A 19,451-nucleotide genomic window follows, 5' to 3' on the forward strand; every position below is an offset into this window, starting at 1 on the left:
TTTGTGTTGAATAAAATTATTATACTTTTTTATTAGATTAGAATTAGAAATCCCTTTATTGTCATTGTACTCAAGTGTGCAACGAGATTAGACGTACTTAATATCAGGATGAAAATTAATATGGAGGATTCATTTTAAATTTGTAATTCAAATGGTAGTACATTATTGTTGCGTGGGCACTCATTATGAAGGTGGGGGCTGAAGCAGGGGCGCGGGTTGTTGTGCTTAGTGCTTCTCTCCCTCCTCCTCTTCTTCTTCCTCCATCTGCGTCTCCTCAGTCGCAGCAAATCGCGCTAGGACAGCCCCCACGAAAAACATCCACGCAATTACACTCGAAACGTCGAGTAAACGCCGCCAATCTACTATCTAATGTGCAAATGATTTCCACGAGCGTGTAAGGCTCTTTGAGTCGACGCTGGTTGGCCACCGAGTGGTTGAAGAAGATGATCTCTTGGCTCGGGGAGGCTGTGCTGCTGCTGCGTGGGGGAGTGGGTCCTTACATCCTGTGGCGTTTCCTGTGTTTGTAAACTAGACGCTCTCGGAAAAATCCTCGGCCGACCCAAGCTGCAAGGTAAAACGACCATCCGTTCATTTGGTTTTTGGGGTTTTTTCTTAAGGTTTAACGGTTGATTTTTATGCTGAGCGCCGCTTCGTTCTAGACGCCCACGTAAGGACGAGGGTGGACGCGAGACATTTACTCGACGTTTTAGCTTCGACGTTAGCCGTCGCGAGCTAACGTTAGCTTGTGAGACGAGAGGGGGAGGCTCTCCACGACGGCCATTATGAGTGTCGTTATCGCCTCATCTAGTCTCGAGCGATTCGGGCTTTGTCTCTCAAGATTCACGCAGAGAGCTACGTCGTTTATCCCACACTGCGTTACGCATACATTAGTCAGGCTTTTGTGTGTAATTAAAGAATAAATGGCGCCAAAGAACACGCAGTGTGTAAGATTGCAGTGGGCGAGGGCGCTACCAAGACGAGCCTGCTAATGGCTACTTGATGTTCGCTAAACTGGCGTCAGGTTTGGTTGACGCGCGAAGGCCAAGCCCTGCAAAATGTCGGAAAATAGCTACTACTCTTCCTCAAACAAAGTAATAATAAATGACCACGGTCATATCCATGACATACTCCACAATGTACAGTGTTCTTTCGTGAGCCAGTGTTGTGTTGTTCGCGTTATTACTCAGTAACAAGTGTTAACAACGTTAGCTTAGCAACGCCAACATAGCGCTGCAGATTTTCCCTAAATAAATATTTTCTTTTTCCCCCCAACTCTACTTTGGTTTTCAAAACTTTACATTATCTTAACGAATCACGAGGGATATACACTGTACATTATACTGCACATACGCACTAGCAATTATCATGGATTTTTTTTTATTAAACGTTTTTCAATTGTCCTGTTTAGCTTGTTGCTAAAAATCGATCTAGCGAAGTCTGAATGCTATTAAAAATGAGACTTCATTTACAGCAGCTTGCATTTCACTTTGATTTTCAATTAACAAAATTAAATTACGTAAAGAAAATATACTGAATTTCGTTTAGCAGCTTTGTGGTGGATTAAATGTCATTTTCCATCTAAATCCATATCACAATCCCTTGTCAACATGTCCCATGCTATGTATGTTGTCAGTTATTGCCATATATTTCTGTATTGTTTATCACCTAGCAATATATATTGGTACCATTAACAGTTGTAAAGAAGTTCTGATTGTTCACACGGGTGTTACACTCATAGTTCTTTGCCTATGGGTCTTTGAAGCCAATACGTAAATTTACCATTGTACTTTAAAATAACTTAATGGTGTTGATGATTTTGTGAGATAAATATTATATTCAGAAAAGATGCATGCATAGTTCCAGCAGCCCATATACTTGGATAAACATAACCATGGGAGTGTATGTACCTAAAAAGGCAAAAAGTGATGTTGTAATTCCATGTGTTGTCTATTTCATCCACATCCTCCTCTTCTTCAGTTTGAATGCTAGATGAGTGAGGTGGGTGTGGCTTCCCACCAGCCTGACCATCCTGACTGACGGCTCTCTGGATGACCTTGTCCCCACCCCTGTCCCTGCGCTCACACACACCGTTACCACAGCAATGTCACACCTGCCCAGCAGCTCAGTCCGCGACCATATGAAATGGGTTTGTGTTTTATAACACCAAAGTGGTTGCAAGTCACTTTTTGATGAACAGTCTTATGTCACTCAGGATGTTGTCGTTGATCATTGCAGTGCGGTAGATGATAGTCCACAGATTGTTAATCTTAAATCTCATCTTTCATTTCCCAGGCCGGACTGCTCGGCTGTGAAGCGGTGCTTTCGAGTATGGCCCTGATGCAGGCCAGCACCATGGCAGCTCCACCCAAAAAGATGATGGCTCCACTAGGACACGCGCCGCCACAGAGGGACGGACCTGACCGTGGGCCACAGAGTCATATGATCCTCCCTTCTGGCATGAGCTGTCCACCCCTGGTTAGAATTCACTGTGAAATTTGCAAGAAAATTGCACTCTTTGAATGCTACATTTATAATATTTCTAAATGATTTACTTTCTCCTCAGTATGAGGCAAAAACTCTGTATTTTCACCACTGGTTTTATATAGTGTTTAAAATGTTCTCTGTGCTTTATTTTAGCTGATCCGGAAGGAAGGTGAATTCCAAGCTCCGCGCCTGCTGGATGAGAAGGACATGAGGACCAATGAGGACCTGCAGCAGAAAAAAAAGAACAGGAAATCAGTGGCGCCCTGTAAAGTGAGAGAACAAGAGGGAAGGGGAGGGAAGGTCAGTGGCTGTGATTGCAAAACAGGGAACGGTCTCGGAGCGCTCCCCCCTCTTGGGGCTCTCACTAGTCTGCACATTTGTTTGTGTGCGTGGGGGTGGGGGGAGGAGCGCAGGGAAGATGTGGTGGGGGTGGAGGATCTGGAGAGGAAAGCAGGGGGGAGGGGAGCAGGGCAGAGCGGTGCACAATAACAGCAGTTGTGTGCATAACAGGGGGAGCCGCACCACGGCCTTTTGTGGGTGGGGGGTTGTAAATTAATTCTCCATCAATCCGAGACAGAAGTTCTAAAATAAACCTTGATTGTAAGGCATTTATATACAACTTATATATCTTTTCATTAACAAGATGGTCAGGAGAAGGTATGGAACCAAACGCCTTAGTTTATGACTGGTGCACAGGAAGTGTTGCTCAACAACTATTCATTACTGTCCTCCTCAGGGCTCAGGTGGAGATGAGAACGGTCCAGCTTCCAAAGTGCAGAAAAACTTTATATGTGACCACTGTTACGGAGCTTTTAGGAGCGGATACCACCTGAAGAGACACATCCTCATTCACACAGGTGAGCGCCACGCCATCAACCATCGTGCCCTGAATACAGCACATCTAAAATGCTCTGGATAATAGCATTGTGCAGCAACTGTATAAGGTTTAAAATGGCCTGTTTGGTATATTAGGTTTTGCCTCACAGTGTTAGTGGTTTCTGTGGGAGCTTGAACTAAAACTGGTGCTCTTCGGTTTAGGGGAGAAGCCGTATGCTTGTGCCGTATGTGACATGAGGTTTATTCAGCGTTACCACCTGGAGAGACACAGCCTCATTCACACGGGTATGCGTCTTTTAACCGTACCCATGTTGCCTATATCCTCCAGACTGCCTCTTGTCGTCTGACACTTGAAATAATGGACGGATGTTTAGGGTTCATTTTGTCTGTGGACAGTAATTTCCAACAAAGCCACCACGCTAAACTAAATCTTGCCCAAAGCATTTTAAATACAAAGTTGTATTTTCTCAACATCAAGTAAACCTGCTCCAGACGGTTAAACAATGTGTGTGGTCAATCAGTGCCAAGTCCACTATTAAAAACCCTTGCTTTTTGTAGTTTAGCACTTTTCATTCATAGCTTCAGTACATTATTTTGACTGCTGCACATCCTGCAGAATTCACATGCCGATTTTCTTTTTTTATTTATTTTTTTTAAATCCCAGATGTGTGGATGCTACATCTGGCTTTCATTGGTTTCTTGATCTTGGGTCTCTTCCTTTTGTCCGACCCGTTTTGTTCTTACATCAATGGCTTTAAAGAGTAAAACAGGAGGTTCCATTGCTTTTTTTGCTATTGGTCCAAAAAATATGAATTTCTATATTACAAAGACAGAAAAGTGTTTTTTGCAACCATTCTTTTGAAGTGCATGCATTTCCATTTGGTCGCTGGTGCATTTAGGTGTTGTAAGACTAAAGATTTATTTTTGTAGTCAACAATAATGTGATAAAAATTGAGACAAAGTCGATTTATTGATGCCCTCATTGATTCTTCTTTTCATCACAGTTCAGCAGTCCCAAACTTATATTTGTGTCACTGACCAGTTTCATTTTAAGACAATTTGACGAACCATCGTGGAAATAAATGAAAGCAAATGATGAAGAATACAGATCCCGATTTAGCCTGACTGTGGTTGTTTCTATTCGTGTGAGCCTGGCACATAATTTTGTCTTCACCACAGGGCCAGTGTTAGAGATTAATCATTAACCCTTGAGAATTTTCTAACCGAAGTAGTGGCATTTTTTTTTACTTCAGTACATATTTATGCATACTGTCGGAATATATTTTAAGACACATATATAAATACACATACATACATAGATTGAAAGATTGAAATATGTATGCTTGTGTTCAAATATAAGACATCATTTTTGTTATTTATTAATGCAGACACGGCATATTAGCAGCGCTCACAACAGCGCCCCCTGTGGTCACAAAGTCCCATATTATTCCTAACTCTATCTCATGTTGTAAGATAGTTCTGGTAGGAGGTTTTAGAAGTGCAGTAAGCATGTGGGATGAAAATAAATCTTGCTACAAAAGCAAGATTTCTTGATAGTGGACTTGAACATTCACTCGTTGACTACAGAGATCGACCTCATTATATAGGCCTGATGTGCTCTTTTTAAATGAAAAAAAAAACCATTTAATTAAGAGTGACAGCATGGACATCAAAGGACTATGTCACCTTAGATTTGTAAGAATTATGCATTGAAGTAAAATCAGCTTGTGACTTAAGTAACGTTCCTTTTTACGTAACTATCAGAAAGTAAATCCTTAATTACGTTGGTCCTTTGACATTAGGATTATTTTCAAAGAGAGGCCACAATAAACTGAGACGTCAGATGACATGAACAAGAACCCTGTCATAATCACACCACTACCTGTCATCTAGACATCCCAATCACATTTTTTCTTACAATGGACATTGTTGGTATGATGTTAATAATGGAGTTATTAACTAGTTTAATTATTTTTTATTCTATGGATACATTCAATATATTAAATAATGTAGTTTTTTAACACGATGGCATTCCAATAATTATTGGTGGATCACGATTTTCGGTGTATGTAATTTAAACTGATGGCACGTGAGGTGGAAGGAACTACTGGATCGATTAATTATGGCACTGGTAAAATGTGGTTGTCTTATAATTATCCTTGCATTTTTTTAAATAGGTGAACATGTCAGGTGTTGGTTTGTAGTAATTTGCATCCTCCAGCCTGGTGCATTTTTGACTCAAGCCGTTTCCTGCCGCATTACCAATTAGTCCTTTGATGTCCGCCCACGTCTATATATGCACATTAATGGCTGCAGCTCATGTGGCTAAGCTCTAATTATCTCTGGCGTTTTTCTACTCGAGGCTTTCAACAAAATTTCAATGATGTGAGTTTGGAGCAGGGATTGAAAGTCAAGCTTAAGCATTCCGGTACAGGTCATGCCTAAAAAAAAAAATCCTTCCCAGTGTTTAAAAAAAAAAAGGTCATTCCTCATAGTAACTAGTGTTGCAAATGTGTCTGCTTCCGCTGGCCAGTGTGGTCGCTGTCTTGCGCGTTTCTTTGCTGTCTTGCTGCTGCTGCCTTGTGTGTCTCGTTCACGCATGCTTGGCTCACATCCTGTGGCTGTATTTGTGTCATAACTCCACGCCAAAAAAAAAAAATGCTTCCAAATAACAGAAGACACAATTGGACCTAAACAAGCCTTTAATGACTGTCCCTTATAATGCTAAAGTGGGGTCGTAGCTAATGTGTTACTTTGTGTATGTAGGGGTGAAGCCGTACGCTTGCTCCATGTGTGACATGAGGTTCTTCCAACGTTACCATCTGGCAAGACACAGCCTCACTCATACTGGTATGCGTCTACTTACACGCGCTTTTCCGGTCGAAGTGACTCCACTCAATCCGCTCGTTAAAACAACAGACAGAAACATTATCATATCCCAATTGTCTCACATTTTTATTTGACTTGAAATGTTAGGAGGAATGAGGATGTATCCAGACATGTTCCGACAGCCCAAAGCGTTAACATGGACACGTAAATGTACGAAACGTCAGCTTTTCCCCCGCCGAATGCTCTACTTGGCTCCGTGCAATTATTACTTCTTTGTCCCCCCCCAAAAAATATTAAGACGCATTTTTAATGTGGCTGACATAATTTGGGGCATATTAGACGCGCCTAACGTTAGTTGCTGGGAGGATGTGGGGATGTATAAGAAGAGCTACACGTGAGGGAAGAGTTGATGGTTCTGATTTGTTGTGTTTCTAGCTTCTACTGACATACTTTTTGTGTGTAGGGGTGAAGCCATACGCTTGCTCCATTTGTGACATGAGATTTTTCCAACGCTACCACTTGGCAAGACACAGTCTCACTCACACGGGTATGAGGTTGCTCTTCCTTGATCCATTTAAACCTTCCTACTGGCCTAGTAGTCATTAACTCTTCCTTAATCTCGAGAACGATCTCCACTGGTCTTCTCATGCAGGCCTGTAGCGTGTTAGTGCTTGTTACTATTTGACTTAATAACCCTTGAAGCTGTTGTTTCAGAGAGACTTTGGCTTACTTTGACCTTAAACTGAAGACAAACACGTTGAAGTCTTTCAACACGTATTGTGAACGACTATAAAACAATAGCTCAGTGCGTAAAGTGTCGTATACTTGTGCCACTGCCTTTGGCATGTCTGGATACATAATAACCGGGTGTGTCCTGTTGACATCATTGTGGTGTTTGCTTTTTCTTTTTACAAAACTTTTTTTTTTTTTTTTTGCTCTGTGTGTACAGGGGTGAAGCCATATGCTTGCTCCATGTGTGACATGAGATTTTTCCAGAGATACCACCTGGCGAGACACACTCTCACACATACGGGTACATGTTTATTCTCAACCCCCTCTCACCTTAGCGCATTTTGGAGTGTATAGGCCTCACCTCACCCTACCTGTCAGAGCACCGGGACACAAACGCCTTTCCACTGCGCGATACCTACACGGCTCTACTCGCTATTGACCTGTTTCTACTGTTATGGCCAGGTACTATTTCCGGTACCCGGTCGGTTGATGTTCCAAGCATGACGTGACGAGACCATACGGGGTAAACGGCTGCAGATTTGTCGTGTTGCGTTTTTGTCACATTTGGATGCAAGGCTCGGAATGCTGAAAAACGACACACGCGCTAATGTTAACGTGCTTTTTCTGGAACGTTCAAATGTTATGCTCCACAGTGTGTTTTCTTGCTGGTGCCAGACTCCTCTGGGATAAAGTCTCCATTTATCGTTTGTTGGCATGACATTTTTTTTTTTTTTAATTTAAATTGGAAAAAAAGGAAAACCAACGAGGCCAGCCGTGTAGGTGCCACACAGTGGAAAAGCAACTCAAGACAAATACGGGCCCTTTAATTTTGTACTTTTTTCCCATGACTTAATTTTGGTATACTTATTGTGTCGGCATGAATGTGTGACTAGGAACTCGTTAGCCCTGATAGTCTCCCGAGTATGTAATGGCCCCAACCTGATTTGTACATGTCCAAATAAATTTGTCTTTGTAGCTGACAGGAGCACTTTAATAAAGTTTGGTACTGTATGCATTCAGGGGTGAAGCCGTACGCTTGCTCCATGTGTGACATGAGGTTCTTCCAACGTTACCATTTGGCAAGACACAGCCTCACTCATACCGGTATGCTGCATTTGTTCCCCTTTTACTTGAAAACCTTCAAATACAACCGAGCTACAACATGTCTAACCTATTCTTTAAGTCTCATTATGTAATGGGTGGGAAATTTCCACTAAAACTGTAGGCTTTGTTGGAAAACCGTCCACTGAAAAAAATGTCCCTTCTTGTGATTGAAAACTATAATGTTACCATAGCATGTTATCATTGAGCACTTGATGACACCACCAACAGCGGGCACATTACACAAATAAGATTTAATGGCAGACATCAGTAGTCTGAAACACCCAAAAGAGAATTTCCATTTCTCCCAATTGAATCAATGTTTGGCTTTATTGCACCTTTGAAATTGTGCAATTGCAACAACGTCAGCTCAAAAACTGTGTGCATTGAGACTGAACATTATTAAAGTAGCTCCTACGTCAACCTCTTGAGCTCTGCTTCTTTGCAATCACACAACTTAGCTTATGATGTCTGCCAGTTCTTTGTGGCGTAATGTCTCATCTCCGGTCAGTTTGATAGCATGCTGCTATAAAGCACCCAATAGCATGTCCTTGCATCGTTGACATGTTGCGTTTTCTGGAAATGCATCTAACCTTCTTGTGTTCCATTCAGGAGTGAAGCCATATGCTTGCACCATGTGTGACATGCGGTTTATACAACGTTACCAACTGGAAAGACACAGTCTCACTCACACAGGTAGGTCCTTTTGATTTAAATGCGGCATGGGTCACACTGTCACGGTCATCTGGCTTCCTTGAAATTGTGTTACCACATGTCACAATGTAGCCAAATGATCGTGTCTTGTCAAGTGTGTACTTCACGAGCTTTTGTATCGTCTGACGGAATTGAAAGTTCCTTTCCTACTTTGCCTGGGACAAAGTAAAAATGACTGTTTGCTTCATGTGTTTAGTTGTTGCGTTTTTTTTTTTTTGTTGTGTTGTGGCATCTTATATTGAAGAAGCTCGCCTCACGACTGAAAATGACGTGTTTGATATGTAGGCCATTATTCGTAGACATTTATTTAAACGTCTTATTTGACATTAAATAAGTGTGCGGGATTATACAAATTCATTTCGGTTAGTCCTGGGTCTAAAACCTAATTTGTAATTGGTATGTATTTCACCCACAGCACTCCACACAGGTCAATTATTGTGTCATTGTTCATTCAATTTACTGATATTGCCTTTTGTCACTTTATCATTAAAATTATTTTCACGGACGCATGAATTGTTGGCAGATCATGAAGCTGGGCGATATTACTGAAAATATAGCCCGATATATTTCCTATCGGTCGATTATTGATAATTATTGAATTTTTAATTATTACAATCTCTTATTTTTACTTTCCAAAATGAGGAACCCAAAAAAAAGGCTGAATTTAGGTAATTTTACACAAACATATAATATCTAACCTTTAATAAGATGTCTATGCAACTATGTTAAAGTGAAATAAAATGGTCAATATGAAGATGAAATAAATGTATTTTTATTCATAAAGTGCTTAGTAGGACTGGGCAATATAATATGGCCGCAAAATGTTTGACAATATAAGTATTTCATATTGGTCAATATTGATATTTATTGATTTTTTTTTTTTTTTTTATTACCTATTTGAAATAAGAAAATTAACAGTTTTTTTTGTGTGTACATTGTAATGTAGTGTAAATGTGCAAAGTTGCTCCTCCAGCAGTGTACCTACCTATTAGCTATTAGCCTTCATTCAATTTTTCATACACTGCAAGTGTTGTGAACTAATACTCGCGTGCATTGCATGCATTATTTTTTTAGCGGGCTCATTATTGCCATACTCCACAATTCCTGGGTCAGGGGTTTATTCCTGATTTCTCATTTTATCGAAAGCATTTTCTTTTGATATTGAATTATCTATCGCCCAGCTCAAACAGATCAACAGTTTTTCTTTATTTTATTTTATTTATTTTTTATATTGCATCATTCTATGATCACAATGTTTTCCAGAGTATCTGCCATTTTGTAGTTATCAGTTACTCAACTATAAACAGTGTTACATGTCTGATTTTTCATTGCAGATGTTACGTTCTTTATAAATTGTGCATAGTTTGCCAACTGCCTAAAATTGTCTAACCTGCGATCAGCGTTGAAAAATAAATCTGTAGAAATGAGGAAATCTCTTATTGGCTTTTGTGCTTGGTGAAATGTGTCCATTTAGGACCTCAATTATTCCTTTGGATATTTCGGTTTCTAGGTTTGCAGATTGGTTCCTTTTGCCCTCCGGATGATTTTTATTGTCCATCAAGATTTAGAAATTGGAACACTGACTGTCGAATTAGCAATCCTAGTCGTAGAGAAAAGTCATGTTGAATTGGAATGGCAGATGTACTTCCTCACCTGGTGGAATCTCTGCAGCAAACTAAGCGCTGATAAGTGCAAGCAAACTTTACTAAACAACTAGTAAAGTTTAGCGGCGATCATTTTTGGCAGTTGAATCATTTCTTTTCCACGCTAAAGCTGGTACTTTGTGTGCATAGGGGTGAAGCCGTACGCTTGCACCATGTGTGACAAGAGGTTTTTTCAGCGCTACCACCTGGCAAGACACAGCCTCACTCATATGGGTATGCGCCTGCCAATCTTAAGACAGTCACACCATGAGGATGCTGCAACATCTGTTAAATGTCTGTGTTCTGACACATTGTTGATGGGGCAGATTTAGTGTATTAGCACCAAATGACATTATTGGCTCGTGTAAATTAAGTGGATTCGATGATAGTGTCATTTTAAACGAGCACCGTTCTAGCTCAGACTTTGCCCGTGTCACTATTGTTAGGGAATGACATTGGTTATTAACCACAGACATCAATTTAGCCCGGATGAGTTGATTTTTCAATACATCAAGATTTCTTGTTGCTTTGGTGCAGAGACACAAATTAATGCTGTTGATGCTCTGCATTTAGGTGTGAAACCTTATGCTTGCACCATGTGTGACATGAAGTTTTGTCAGCGTTACCACCTGGCGAGACACAGCCTCACTCATACGGGTAGGGGTCCGAACACCGTGCCCAGTACATTCTGTGTGCGCCTTTTCATTTCTCACTTCACTTCAGGAAATCACTCATATGTGTAACCTACCATATCTGAAACAGGGGATTGGAGGAAATCTTTTTTTTTGTGTGTGTTTTTTGTGACGATAGGGCCCTCTGATGATTGGGTGTTATTTTTGTCGGAAAGATGTATTTATTCCTGTAGTTGTGAATGCATTACCTTTACGTAGTATCAAAAATGTATTAATTGAAAATAAAACCCGTAGAAATAGATTAGCTTGTGCACTCCGTTTTGATCGATAGGCAACACAAAAAACAGACAAACAAATCAATACTTTTGGTAACTGGGATTAGTAACATAGTTATTACATATTCTCACGCTGTATTTTTTTCTGCTGGCTGTCTTTTAATTTGAATTCTGCATCTGCTGTATTTGCATAAATACATTAAACATCTTAAAACTTTACGAACATGGGCATAGAATGCTTGTCCGAGGAGGCAAAGGGAGTGGCGATGTTGTTTGGATGCGGGGGAAAAAAGCAAAATTAAAGTTTGTGAAATGTGACGATCTCTGAAGAAGAGAGTGCACCGGTTTATGGAAAGACCACTACTTAACAAGAACCAACGAGTTTTCTTTGGAGCATCTTTCATCTTTTTGTGTTCATTGCTTCGGCTTTCAAGACCCTGATTGCTCGTCAAACATGTCAAGTATATTTTCTTAACTAGTAGCGGTGAACCTCTACTGACCAATTAATAATGGATTTGATAGACATTTGGTAGAACTTGTTTCTTTTGGCTTGTTTGTGATGTTTGACATTAGCTTGCCATGGCTAGCATGTAATTTAGCTAAGTAGTGTTTCATTATGCCACAAAAATCTTTGGCCACTTGCGCTAAATCCTTTATGGCAGAAATGTGAACAGATTGAGATTTTGTCATTGTATTAATTGGGAAATGTGTGGTTAATAACCAATAGCGTAGGTACCGTATGTTTACATAGCCAAATCTGCAAAGTGAAGCAAAATATTATAATGTTGCCACTTTGCATTTAGGTGTGAAACCTTATGCTTGCACCATATGCGACAAGAGGTTTTTTCAGCGCTACCACCTGGCGAGACACAGCCTCACTCATATGGGTATGCGCCCACCTTGCCCATGACACTCAAAAAAAAAGTCCCATTTGACTTTCCATGACATCACACACAGCATATGTGACAGTCGCTTAAATTCTTAGCATATCTACGAATACATCTTAGATCTTCAGCTATGGATTATTGCTTTCCACGTTTTCTACACAGATTGGTCATTTAAAATAAAAAAAAAAGTTTGCTATATTTCCTGAAAATGTTGGTTTACAACCCATCAATTCTGAGTAGAGAAAAAGTACATTGCATCACTGTTGGATTGTGAAGACGTAAAAACCGAAGTGTGAAAGTAATACCTGTAATACTCTGCGTTTAGGTGTGAAACCTTTTGCTTGCACCATGTGTGACATGAGGTTTGTTCAGCGCTACCACCTCGCCAGACACAGCCTCACTCATACTGGTATGCGTCCATGCACCTGCCCCGCAATCGTGTTGAACCCTTACCGCCAAACAAGCTTTAGCACACTCAGCCTCATTTAAAAGATTTTTTTCGTCAGGATTATAGGCGAAATGTCTTTTACAAAAAAAACAAAAACATTTGTGTCCAGTTGCGTCACAGCCGAGTTAGTTTTGCAGTTGAATGCAATCCTCAAGAAACTGGAGGACGCCATCTTAGGATATTGTAGTGTGTTTTCACAATGCAACAGTTACAGCCCGAGATGCCAACTCTCCTAATTTCCTGGAATGTCCGAGATGACGGAAATCAGCCCGACTCCTGACATGAATAGATCCTAAACATTTAAAAAATAATGCATCCTCCATTGTCTCTGTGTGTGCAAGACGCATTAATTATACGACCTGTCTATGTTGCGAGCGCATTCTCATAAATTCACAATTAGACTTAATCGCTAGTCGACGTCCGCCTCGTGGGTGGTTGTGCCGGCTTCTGCCTCCTGGGCATTTCAGGAAGTCAGGAGGATTGGCATCTCTCTATTCCTGGCAGATACGTGCATGAAATACAGTTGAGAACCGCGCCATGTTATCGTTGTTGTCGTCGATGCAAACTGCAGTGCTGCAAAGCCGCTAAACGCACTGCAGAGAGGCTGACTGAAATCGGTTTTCTGCATGAATTGGCGACTGTGTGGTTAATAACCAATAGCGTCGGGATGTACTGGCAAAGAATGAAAATGGAGCGTAAGTCATGTAACATTGCTACTTTGCATTTAGGTGTGAAACCTTATGCTTGCACCATGTGTGACAAGAGGTTTTTTCAGCGTTATCACCTGGCGAGACACAGCCTCACTCATATGGGTATGCCCCCGCCCACCTAAACAATGACACTGACCCAACTTCCAATATGGATTCTGATTATTAAAACACTAGGCGGATTTGGTCGTGTGCCACTAAGCGTTTTGAATCGCAAACACTAAATGAAAGCAAACAAGAGTGTGACATCATCAGCTCATGTTGTGTTAGCTGTGGATTTGAAAATTGGTCCAACACAACTTCAATTTATTTATTGGATTGAGATTTGAAAAAGTGGTTAACAACCCATCAATGATAATTTGACTAATCGATGGATGATGGAGCCGAATGACAAGTCTTGATAATTAATGTCTGAATGCTCTGCGTTTAGGTGTGAAACCTTTTGCGTGCACCATGTGTGACATGAGGTTTGTTCAGCGCTACCACCTGGCGAGACACAGCCTCACTCATACGGGTAGGGGTCCGTACACCTGCCCCCCTCTCATCTTTCCAGTCACTCCGTGTGTTTGGCGCAATCTTTCCAAGAGCGTAGCTTGCGCACTGCCAGAAATATCAACACTGACTTAGACTTTCCTGTCTAATATTAGCAAAAAAAAAAAAAATGTTTGAGAAATCCCCGGAAAGCTTTTACCACACACTCCGGTTGAAGTTAACGACGCCACCAGCCAACTTGTTTTGATCGTCAAACATGCTAATCTCCGAACATACAACTGTAGCTCTGAGTTAAAGAGCGTCTCAGTTGTGGATTTGTGTAATCCTTCGTCTTGTTTTCCCACTGGGATTGATTCACAAGATGACCTAGTGGCTTGCAGTTTAGCGTATTAGATTAACTACTTTTTATAGTTTGTTTCATTTTCTCCAATTTTGAAAGCAAATAGAAAAAAAAATGTTTGCATTGTCTCTGTACCTATGATGCTCATATATAGAATTCGTCATCGCTTGAGTTGAACACGCTTATTTTTGCAGTAACCCTTAACTCAAATGCTGTACAAAGAAAATTAGAATTCTGAGCAAAAGGCATATTTTTACGTTTGTAACCTTTTTGATATGATATACCAGCACAAGACACCGATACAGATATATGCAGCCGATATTTATCTTAAATAATGGGGAAGACAATGGTTTCATAATTAGAAAGAAAAAAAATACAAACCTGCAAATTATTACTTTATTTAAATTTCTTTAAGCATATTCTGATTGAGCAACTTTTGATATTTGCAAAATGCTGATTTTATTTTATTTTTTTAATCATAGACAATTAGTTTTAAAATTCTAACAAAAGATTAAGGGAGCTCCCAGGTTCATCAGCATGTCCTAAAAGTAAAATGAAAACCGAAGTCCATAACTCTCTATTGTTTTCTACTGTAAATCATTTTGGAATTGTTCAAAATAACTTAAATATTAAGCTTTCACTTATCTTTGTTTTTAAATTTCAAACAAAAACAAACGAGAGTTCCCAGAGTCAGGGGGCATCTCATAAAGTTGTCCTCACTGATTGGCTGGGAGAAACCTCAGTTCTCTGCTACCTTCTCACTTGGAATCATTTTGAAGTTAACCCAATATGGCCCCCTGTCCCTACATTTATGACACCGATCTGTGAACGCGGGAGATCAAAAAGTGACTGTTCTCCCAGAACATAGAACGCCTCATTGTTAATCAGACGCAGTGCGCTTGACATATTCTGTGTTCCCAGCTGTTTCCACGTAGTTGCATGTGTGAACATTTCCGCATTGTGTGTGTGTGTGTGTGTGTGGCCGAGGTGATGTTGCACGTTACTTGACCTTGTGTGGTGTGTGGCGGGTAGGCCTAATACGCTGCTCTGTGTGTGTAGGGGTGAAGCCGTATGCTTGTTCCATGTGTGACATGAGGTTTATTCAGCGTAACCACCTGGAGAGACACAGCCTCACTCACACGGGTATGCGTTCCGTTGCCGCGCCCCACCACTGCCGCTCGCACACCTCCCCCCGCCCCGCGACGCGCCACCTCCACTTTGATGGGATGTTGAACCAGCATCACACGCCGCCCAGATGTCGTTGCGTACATCTGGGCCATGATAACTCCACTCTGATCTACACATAATGAGTTGATGAGCAGGCCTTTTGACAATCCAAACACTCATTAGTTACAGATAAGGCTTTCTTCCTACTATTGCTGCTATGCTAGTCCTCAAAGACAGTTTGATACACTTGAGTGGTGCAAAACAACAAATATTGACGCATTGACTCTGTTGTGTGTGCTTTTTGCTAGGGGAGAAGCCGTTTGCGTGTGACATGTGCGATATGAGGTTTATCCAGCGCTACCACCTGGAGAGACACAAGCGCGTCCACAGCGGCGAGAAGCCTTACCAGTGTGAGCGCTGCCAGCAGGTGAGCTTGACATATTTAGTTTTATTTTTCAGGATTAGATTCTAAATGTCTGTATTTTCATTTTTTTTTGTAGTTAGGTTATTCATGGTTCTATGTTTTTTAATGGCTTCTGTAATAAACGGTGTTCCAAATTTAATGTTTTCAACTTAAAAAATGTTGCATTCACAAGTTTTGAAAAGAGGAATTATTCAGCATTATTGTTTTATTTGCTGTCCTTTAAAGATTCTACTGATTCTCAACTGCTGTCACTCGGACTTAAAATGATTATTTTAAGAACTCTGGTCAACAACAAATTTTAATTAGAGATGGCATTATGTGTCGTATTTTAAATACCTTTGACAGCTTTCAAAAATGTTTTGACTTTTTTCCCTGGCACATCAAAAAAAATATTTATATTTGCTTTTTTTGTGTGTGTGTGTTTCAATTTGACCTATAAAAGTTTGCACAATTCGGATTTTAACATGTGTTGTAATTTATAGCTCTGACAGTCCAGACTGAAAATCTGGGAAAATGTTCACCATTCTTTCCAAGTACAAGCAGATGTTTGCAAATGTCTGATTTTGATTAGACACAGATAACATCAGTCGACTTCTACAGAAATCTGAGAAAATTCTTTGTAGAGGCTGAAATCAGGATTTGGACCCTTGAGTTAAATTAAGACTCGAAATACTAAATTATTATCAAAACGGTTGTTGAATAAGTTGCTAATTGATTTGATGTTGATGTGTAGTCGTTACCCCGAGACTGTTTTCCAAAGACTTTGCACCTGTACTTGTATTTAAAGCATGTGTGGAAAACCTGTCTTCTCAAATGTCCACTTGTTGTTTTCCCAAAGAACTTTTCCCGGACAGACCGTCTTCTGCGGCACCGCCGGCTGTGCCAAGGTCGCGGCGTCGCAAAAGTGGAGACCCAACCGTGTTGTGAACCGCGCCAGTATGCCCAAGAAGCACCCCCCGCCCCCCCGACCTGGAGCCCCATGCACCCCCCTCCAGGTCGTCTGGCCGTCTGACATTCCATGTTGGCCGCGTCTACCAGGCCGCCAGACACAGGACTGGCCGACGGGCGCGGCGCTCGCTCTGTGTTGAGCAGCTCGAGCGCAGACTGATCATGCGGCTCCAGTCTTGGATTACTAATAAACTGCGGGACATTTGTTGGTTTCGTTGTAACTTTCTTTTCTCCCCACCATATTTTTTTAACGACTTTTCTGTGATAAAGAGTGTTCCTGTTTTGTACTTACTCGGTTTTTATTGTTCCGATGCATCCACTTTTGTTGGTACTCTGTAATAACGGCAGTTTTTTTTTTTTTTTTCAATTGACATACAGGGACGTAGTTGCGAGGAAAAGCATTTCATTGTGTCACTTAGGTCCAAGTATGGCTCACATCAACCAGATCTTGCCAGTCGTGGCAGCTGTGTTTCAGTTAGTGTTGTTATGGCAACGGCAGCTTGACCGGGACTCTATTGTGAAGCCATCTGGTTGACCAGCGTTCTTTGCCTCTAACAACGTTAGAGGTACACTGTCTGTAAATATTGCTACTAAGTGTTTTTTTTTTTTGTTTTTTTTTTCCCGGGGTGGGGGGGGTCAACTATTACCTACAGTCGTGTTATTGTTAACGAGGACTTCCATGGAGTAGGTGTTGAGTGGACGCCATGTACCCCCATTCTGTTGCTTGTACACATCCCTTCTTTTTTTTTTGTCAATTTTATTTAGCCATTTTCCTCAATGTTTTATTCTTGTGTATCCGATGTATTTACAAAGACAAGGCCGCTTTTATGTCACAGTGGACGTTCCTCTAAACATGTCGTGGTTACAGAATGTTGGTGACCCCAGTGGCACAGAAAATGTCATCGTCACTGATGGGGAGCCACATGATGTCGAATACTGAAGGAAGCCCGGTCTGGTGAAACCAACACTCTGCTGCGCACTAACCATTGCCTTTTTATGCAGATATTATGTGCTTGGTGTGTTTTAACAGGTGTATGTCTTATCATTTGGTGTAGCCTTACCAAAGTGCGGATACACAAATAATCATTGTAATGCTAAACATTAATGTAAAAAAAAAAAAAAAAAACATTTTTGTTGTATCAGCGAAGGCCGAGAGGTTCCATCACGGCCGCTTGACTCCTTGCCGATTCACTTCTCAAACGTGACCCTCTAGTTGTGTTCTCGTTTACGGTCTTGTGATGAGAAAGAGCTTGTGTGTACATAAGACATCCTTGAGGTTGACTGAATGTAAGATAGGCGCAATCCCAGAGTGTATGTAGTTCCTCCGCGGTTGCCAGAAAGAACATTCGTGCTTTATGTTCAATACAAATGAACAGTGTTGATTTCCCTTTGCTGTGTTTACAGCCGTTGGACCGACGGGAGGGTCAGGTTCGAGGAATGCGTCGACACTTTTCCAGCTGTGCACAAAGCATGCTGCTGGTGCATAGTGACACGTGTTTAAAGGGCAATACAGTACTTGTCGGTTTAGTTTTTAGTAAGACCACGCGGAAGAAGCCCGGCGTCGCAGTCGCTTGTTTTTAATTTGGCGGTTTTAACTTCTTGCTCGGATCAAACGTGGGTCCGACCTTTTATTTCAAGTTCCTTTTTATTCAAAAATTGTAAACACTGGAGTGACGGGGGGGGAAAAAAGGCAAACTTGAGTGATGGCTATTTTTGTTCCCTTCAAATTATACTCTGTTTTAGACAAAGCCTCTTAATCCTCAGAGATGAACAGAAAAATTTGGATCAGTACAGTTGACAGCCCACTATGGTGGTTCGTTTGAAGAAAAAGATTTCCTTCTCATGCGAAGTCCCTGCTATTTGTAGTAAATTACATTGATCATGCTATTAGGAGAGCGACGACATAACGGTAGCAATCACAGATTAGTTGTTTTCTTTATTAGTCTTGCATGCAGAGTTATGGTCCTCAGTTGAAATAATAGAATCTTGATATTGATTATTTTGTGTAGAAAAATGAGTGCATACAAGTAACTTCCTAAAACTGTTAAAATAATTATTGTAAAATGGGCTAACTAATAATGTACCCTTGTGATCCAATTAGTTTCAACCGTATGGAAATCGGAGGAGAGGCTTCTTACTATTATGCTGAAATAAAAACATTTGTTAAGGACGACTGTCTCATTACTTAAAATGCTCACATTTGATTAGCAACTGATGCCTTTTTTTTCCCAGCAAGTGACAAAATGGCCGCCCTCTGAGATGGGTTAAAAACAGGTGGATTTTGCTGCTTAATTCTTTTTACACAAACGCAACATTAAGCAGAATGCCATTTTTATATTAGTGGGGGGTGAATAGAACATTATTGGAAACAACATTTTTATTTGACTTTGCCTTTAAGTAAAGAGAATTTTCATCTCAAACTTGCTGTTATTATAAATTCATGTTTCTACAATTTGACAGTAAATCACTCAAAACAAAAAGTGAAACAACTCTTATTGGTCATTTTTATTTTGAAAAATTAACAATTCAAAGTTTTGCATTCCACATTTCCACTGTGTTTTATGAAATCCAACAATTATTCACCGATTACAATTTCAACTTTAAACTATTAAATCCATTGATAACATTCACAGCACTGTTTATCACAGTCACACAGTTCTGATATTCACACTCGCAAAAAAAAATAAAAAATCCCTAAATTAATATATAATTTGATGTCCTGCACACCAACTCCATACTAACCAAATTCCATCAAGACATTCTCAAATTACTTGAGGCATTTGACAAATTT

General features: G+C 40.6%; 1 protein-coding gene across 28 annotated transcripts; it reads left to right on the forward strand.

Moving 5' to 3' along the window:
- The first annotated feature begins 229 nt into the window (after window positions 1-229).
- On the forward strand, window positions 230-18,830 carry znf740a (zinc finger protein 740a). Of its 28 annotated transcripts, none has more exons than XM_088308086.1 (20): window positions 231-571; window positions 1,978-2,146; window positions 2,293-2,475; window positions 2,638-2,784; window positions 3,221-3,341; window positions 3,523-3,606; window positions 6,088-6,171; window positions 6,614-6,697; window positions 7,100-7,183; window positions 7,903-7,986; window positions 8,596-8,679; window positions 10,491-10,574; window positions 10,914-10,997; window positions 12,051-12,134; window positions 12,460-12,543; window positions 13,311-13,394; window positions 13,720-13,803; window positions 15,181-15,264; window positions 15,597-15,715; window positions 16,551-18,830. In XM_088308086.1, the coding sequence occupies exons 2-20, from the start codon at window positions 2,102-2,104 to the stop codon at window positions 16,722-16,724; spliced, it is 1,881 nt and encodes a 626-aa protein (XP_088164212.1). In that variant the 5' UTR covers window positions 231-571; window positions 1,978-2,101; the 3' UTR covers window positions 16,725-18,830. The 28 variants fall into 28 exon arrangements, with proteins under 28 accessions (XP_088164183.1, XP_088164212.1, XP_088164190.1 ...); XM_088308056.1 differs by having other exon boundaries at window positions 232-571; window positions 2,638-2,754; XM_088308057.1 differs by lacking the exon at window positions 1,978-2,146 and having other exon boundaries at window positions 230-571; window positions 2,638-2,754.
- Window positions 18,831-19,451: the final 621 nt, after the last annotated feature.

This window comes from Idiotropiscis lumnitzeri, chromosome 11 (genome assembly GCF_059441095.1).
Source record: "Idiotropiscis lumnitzeri isolate Australia: NSW breed Sydney's pygmy pipehorse chromosome 11, RoL_Ilum_1.0, whole genome shotgun sequence".
NCBI lineage: Eukaryota > Metazoa > Chordata > Actinopteri > Syngnathiformes > Syngnathidae > Idiotropiscis > Idiotropiscis lumnitzeri.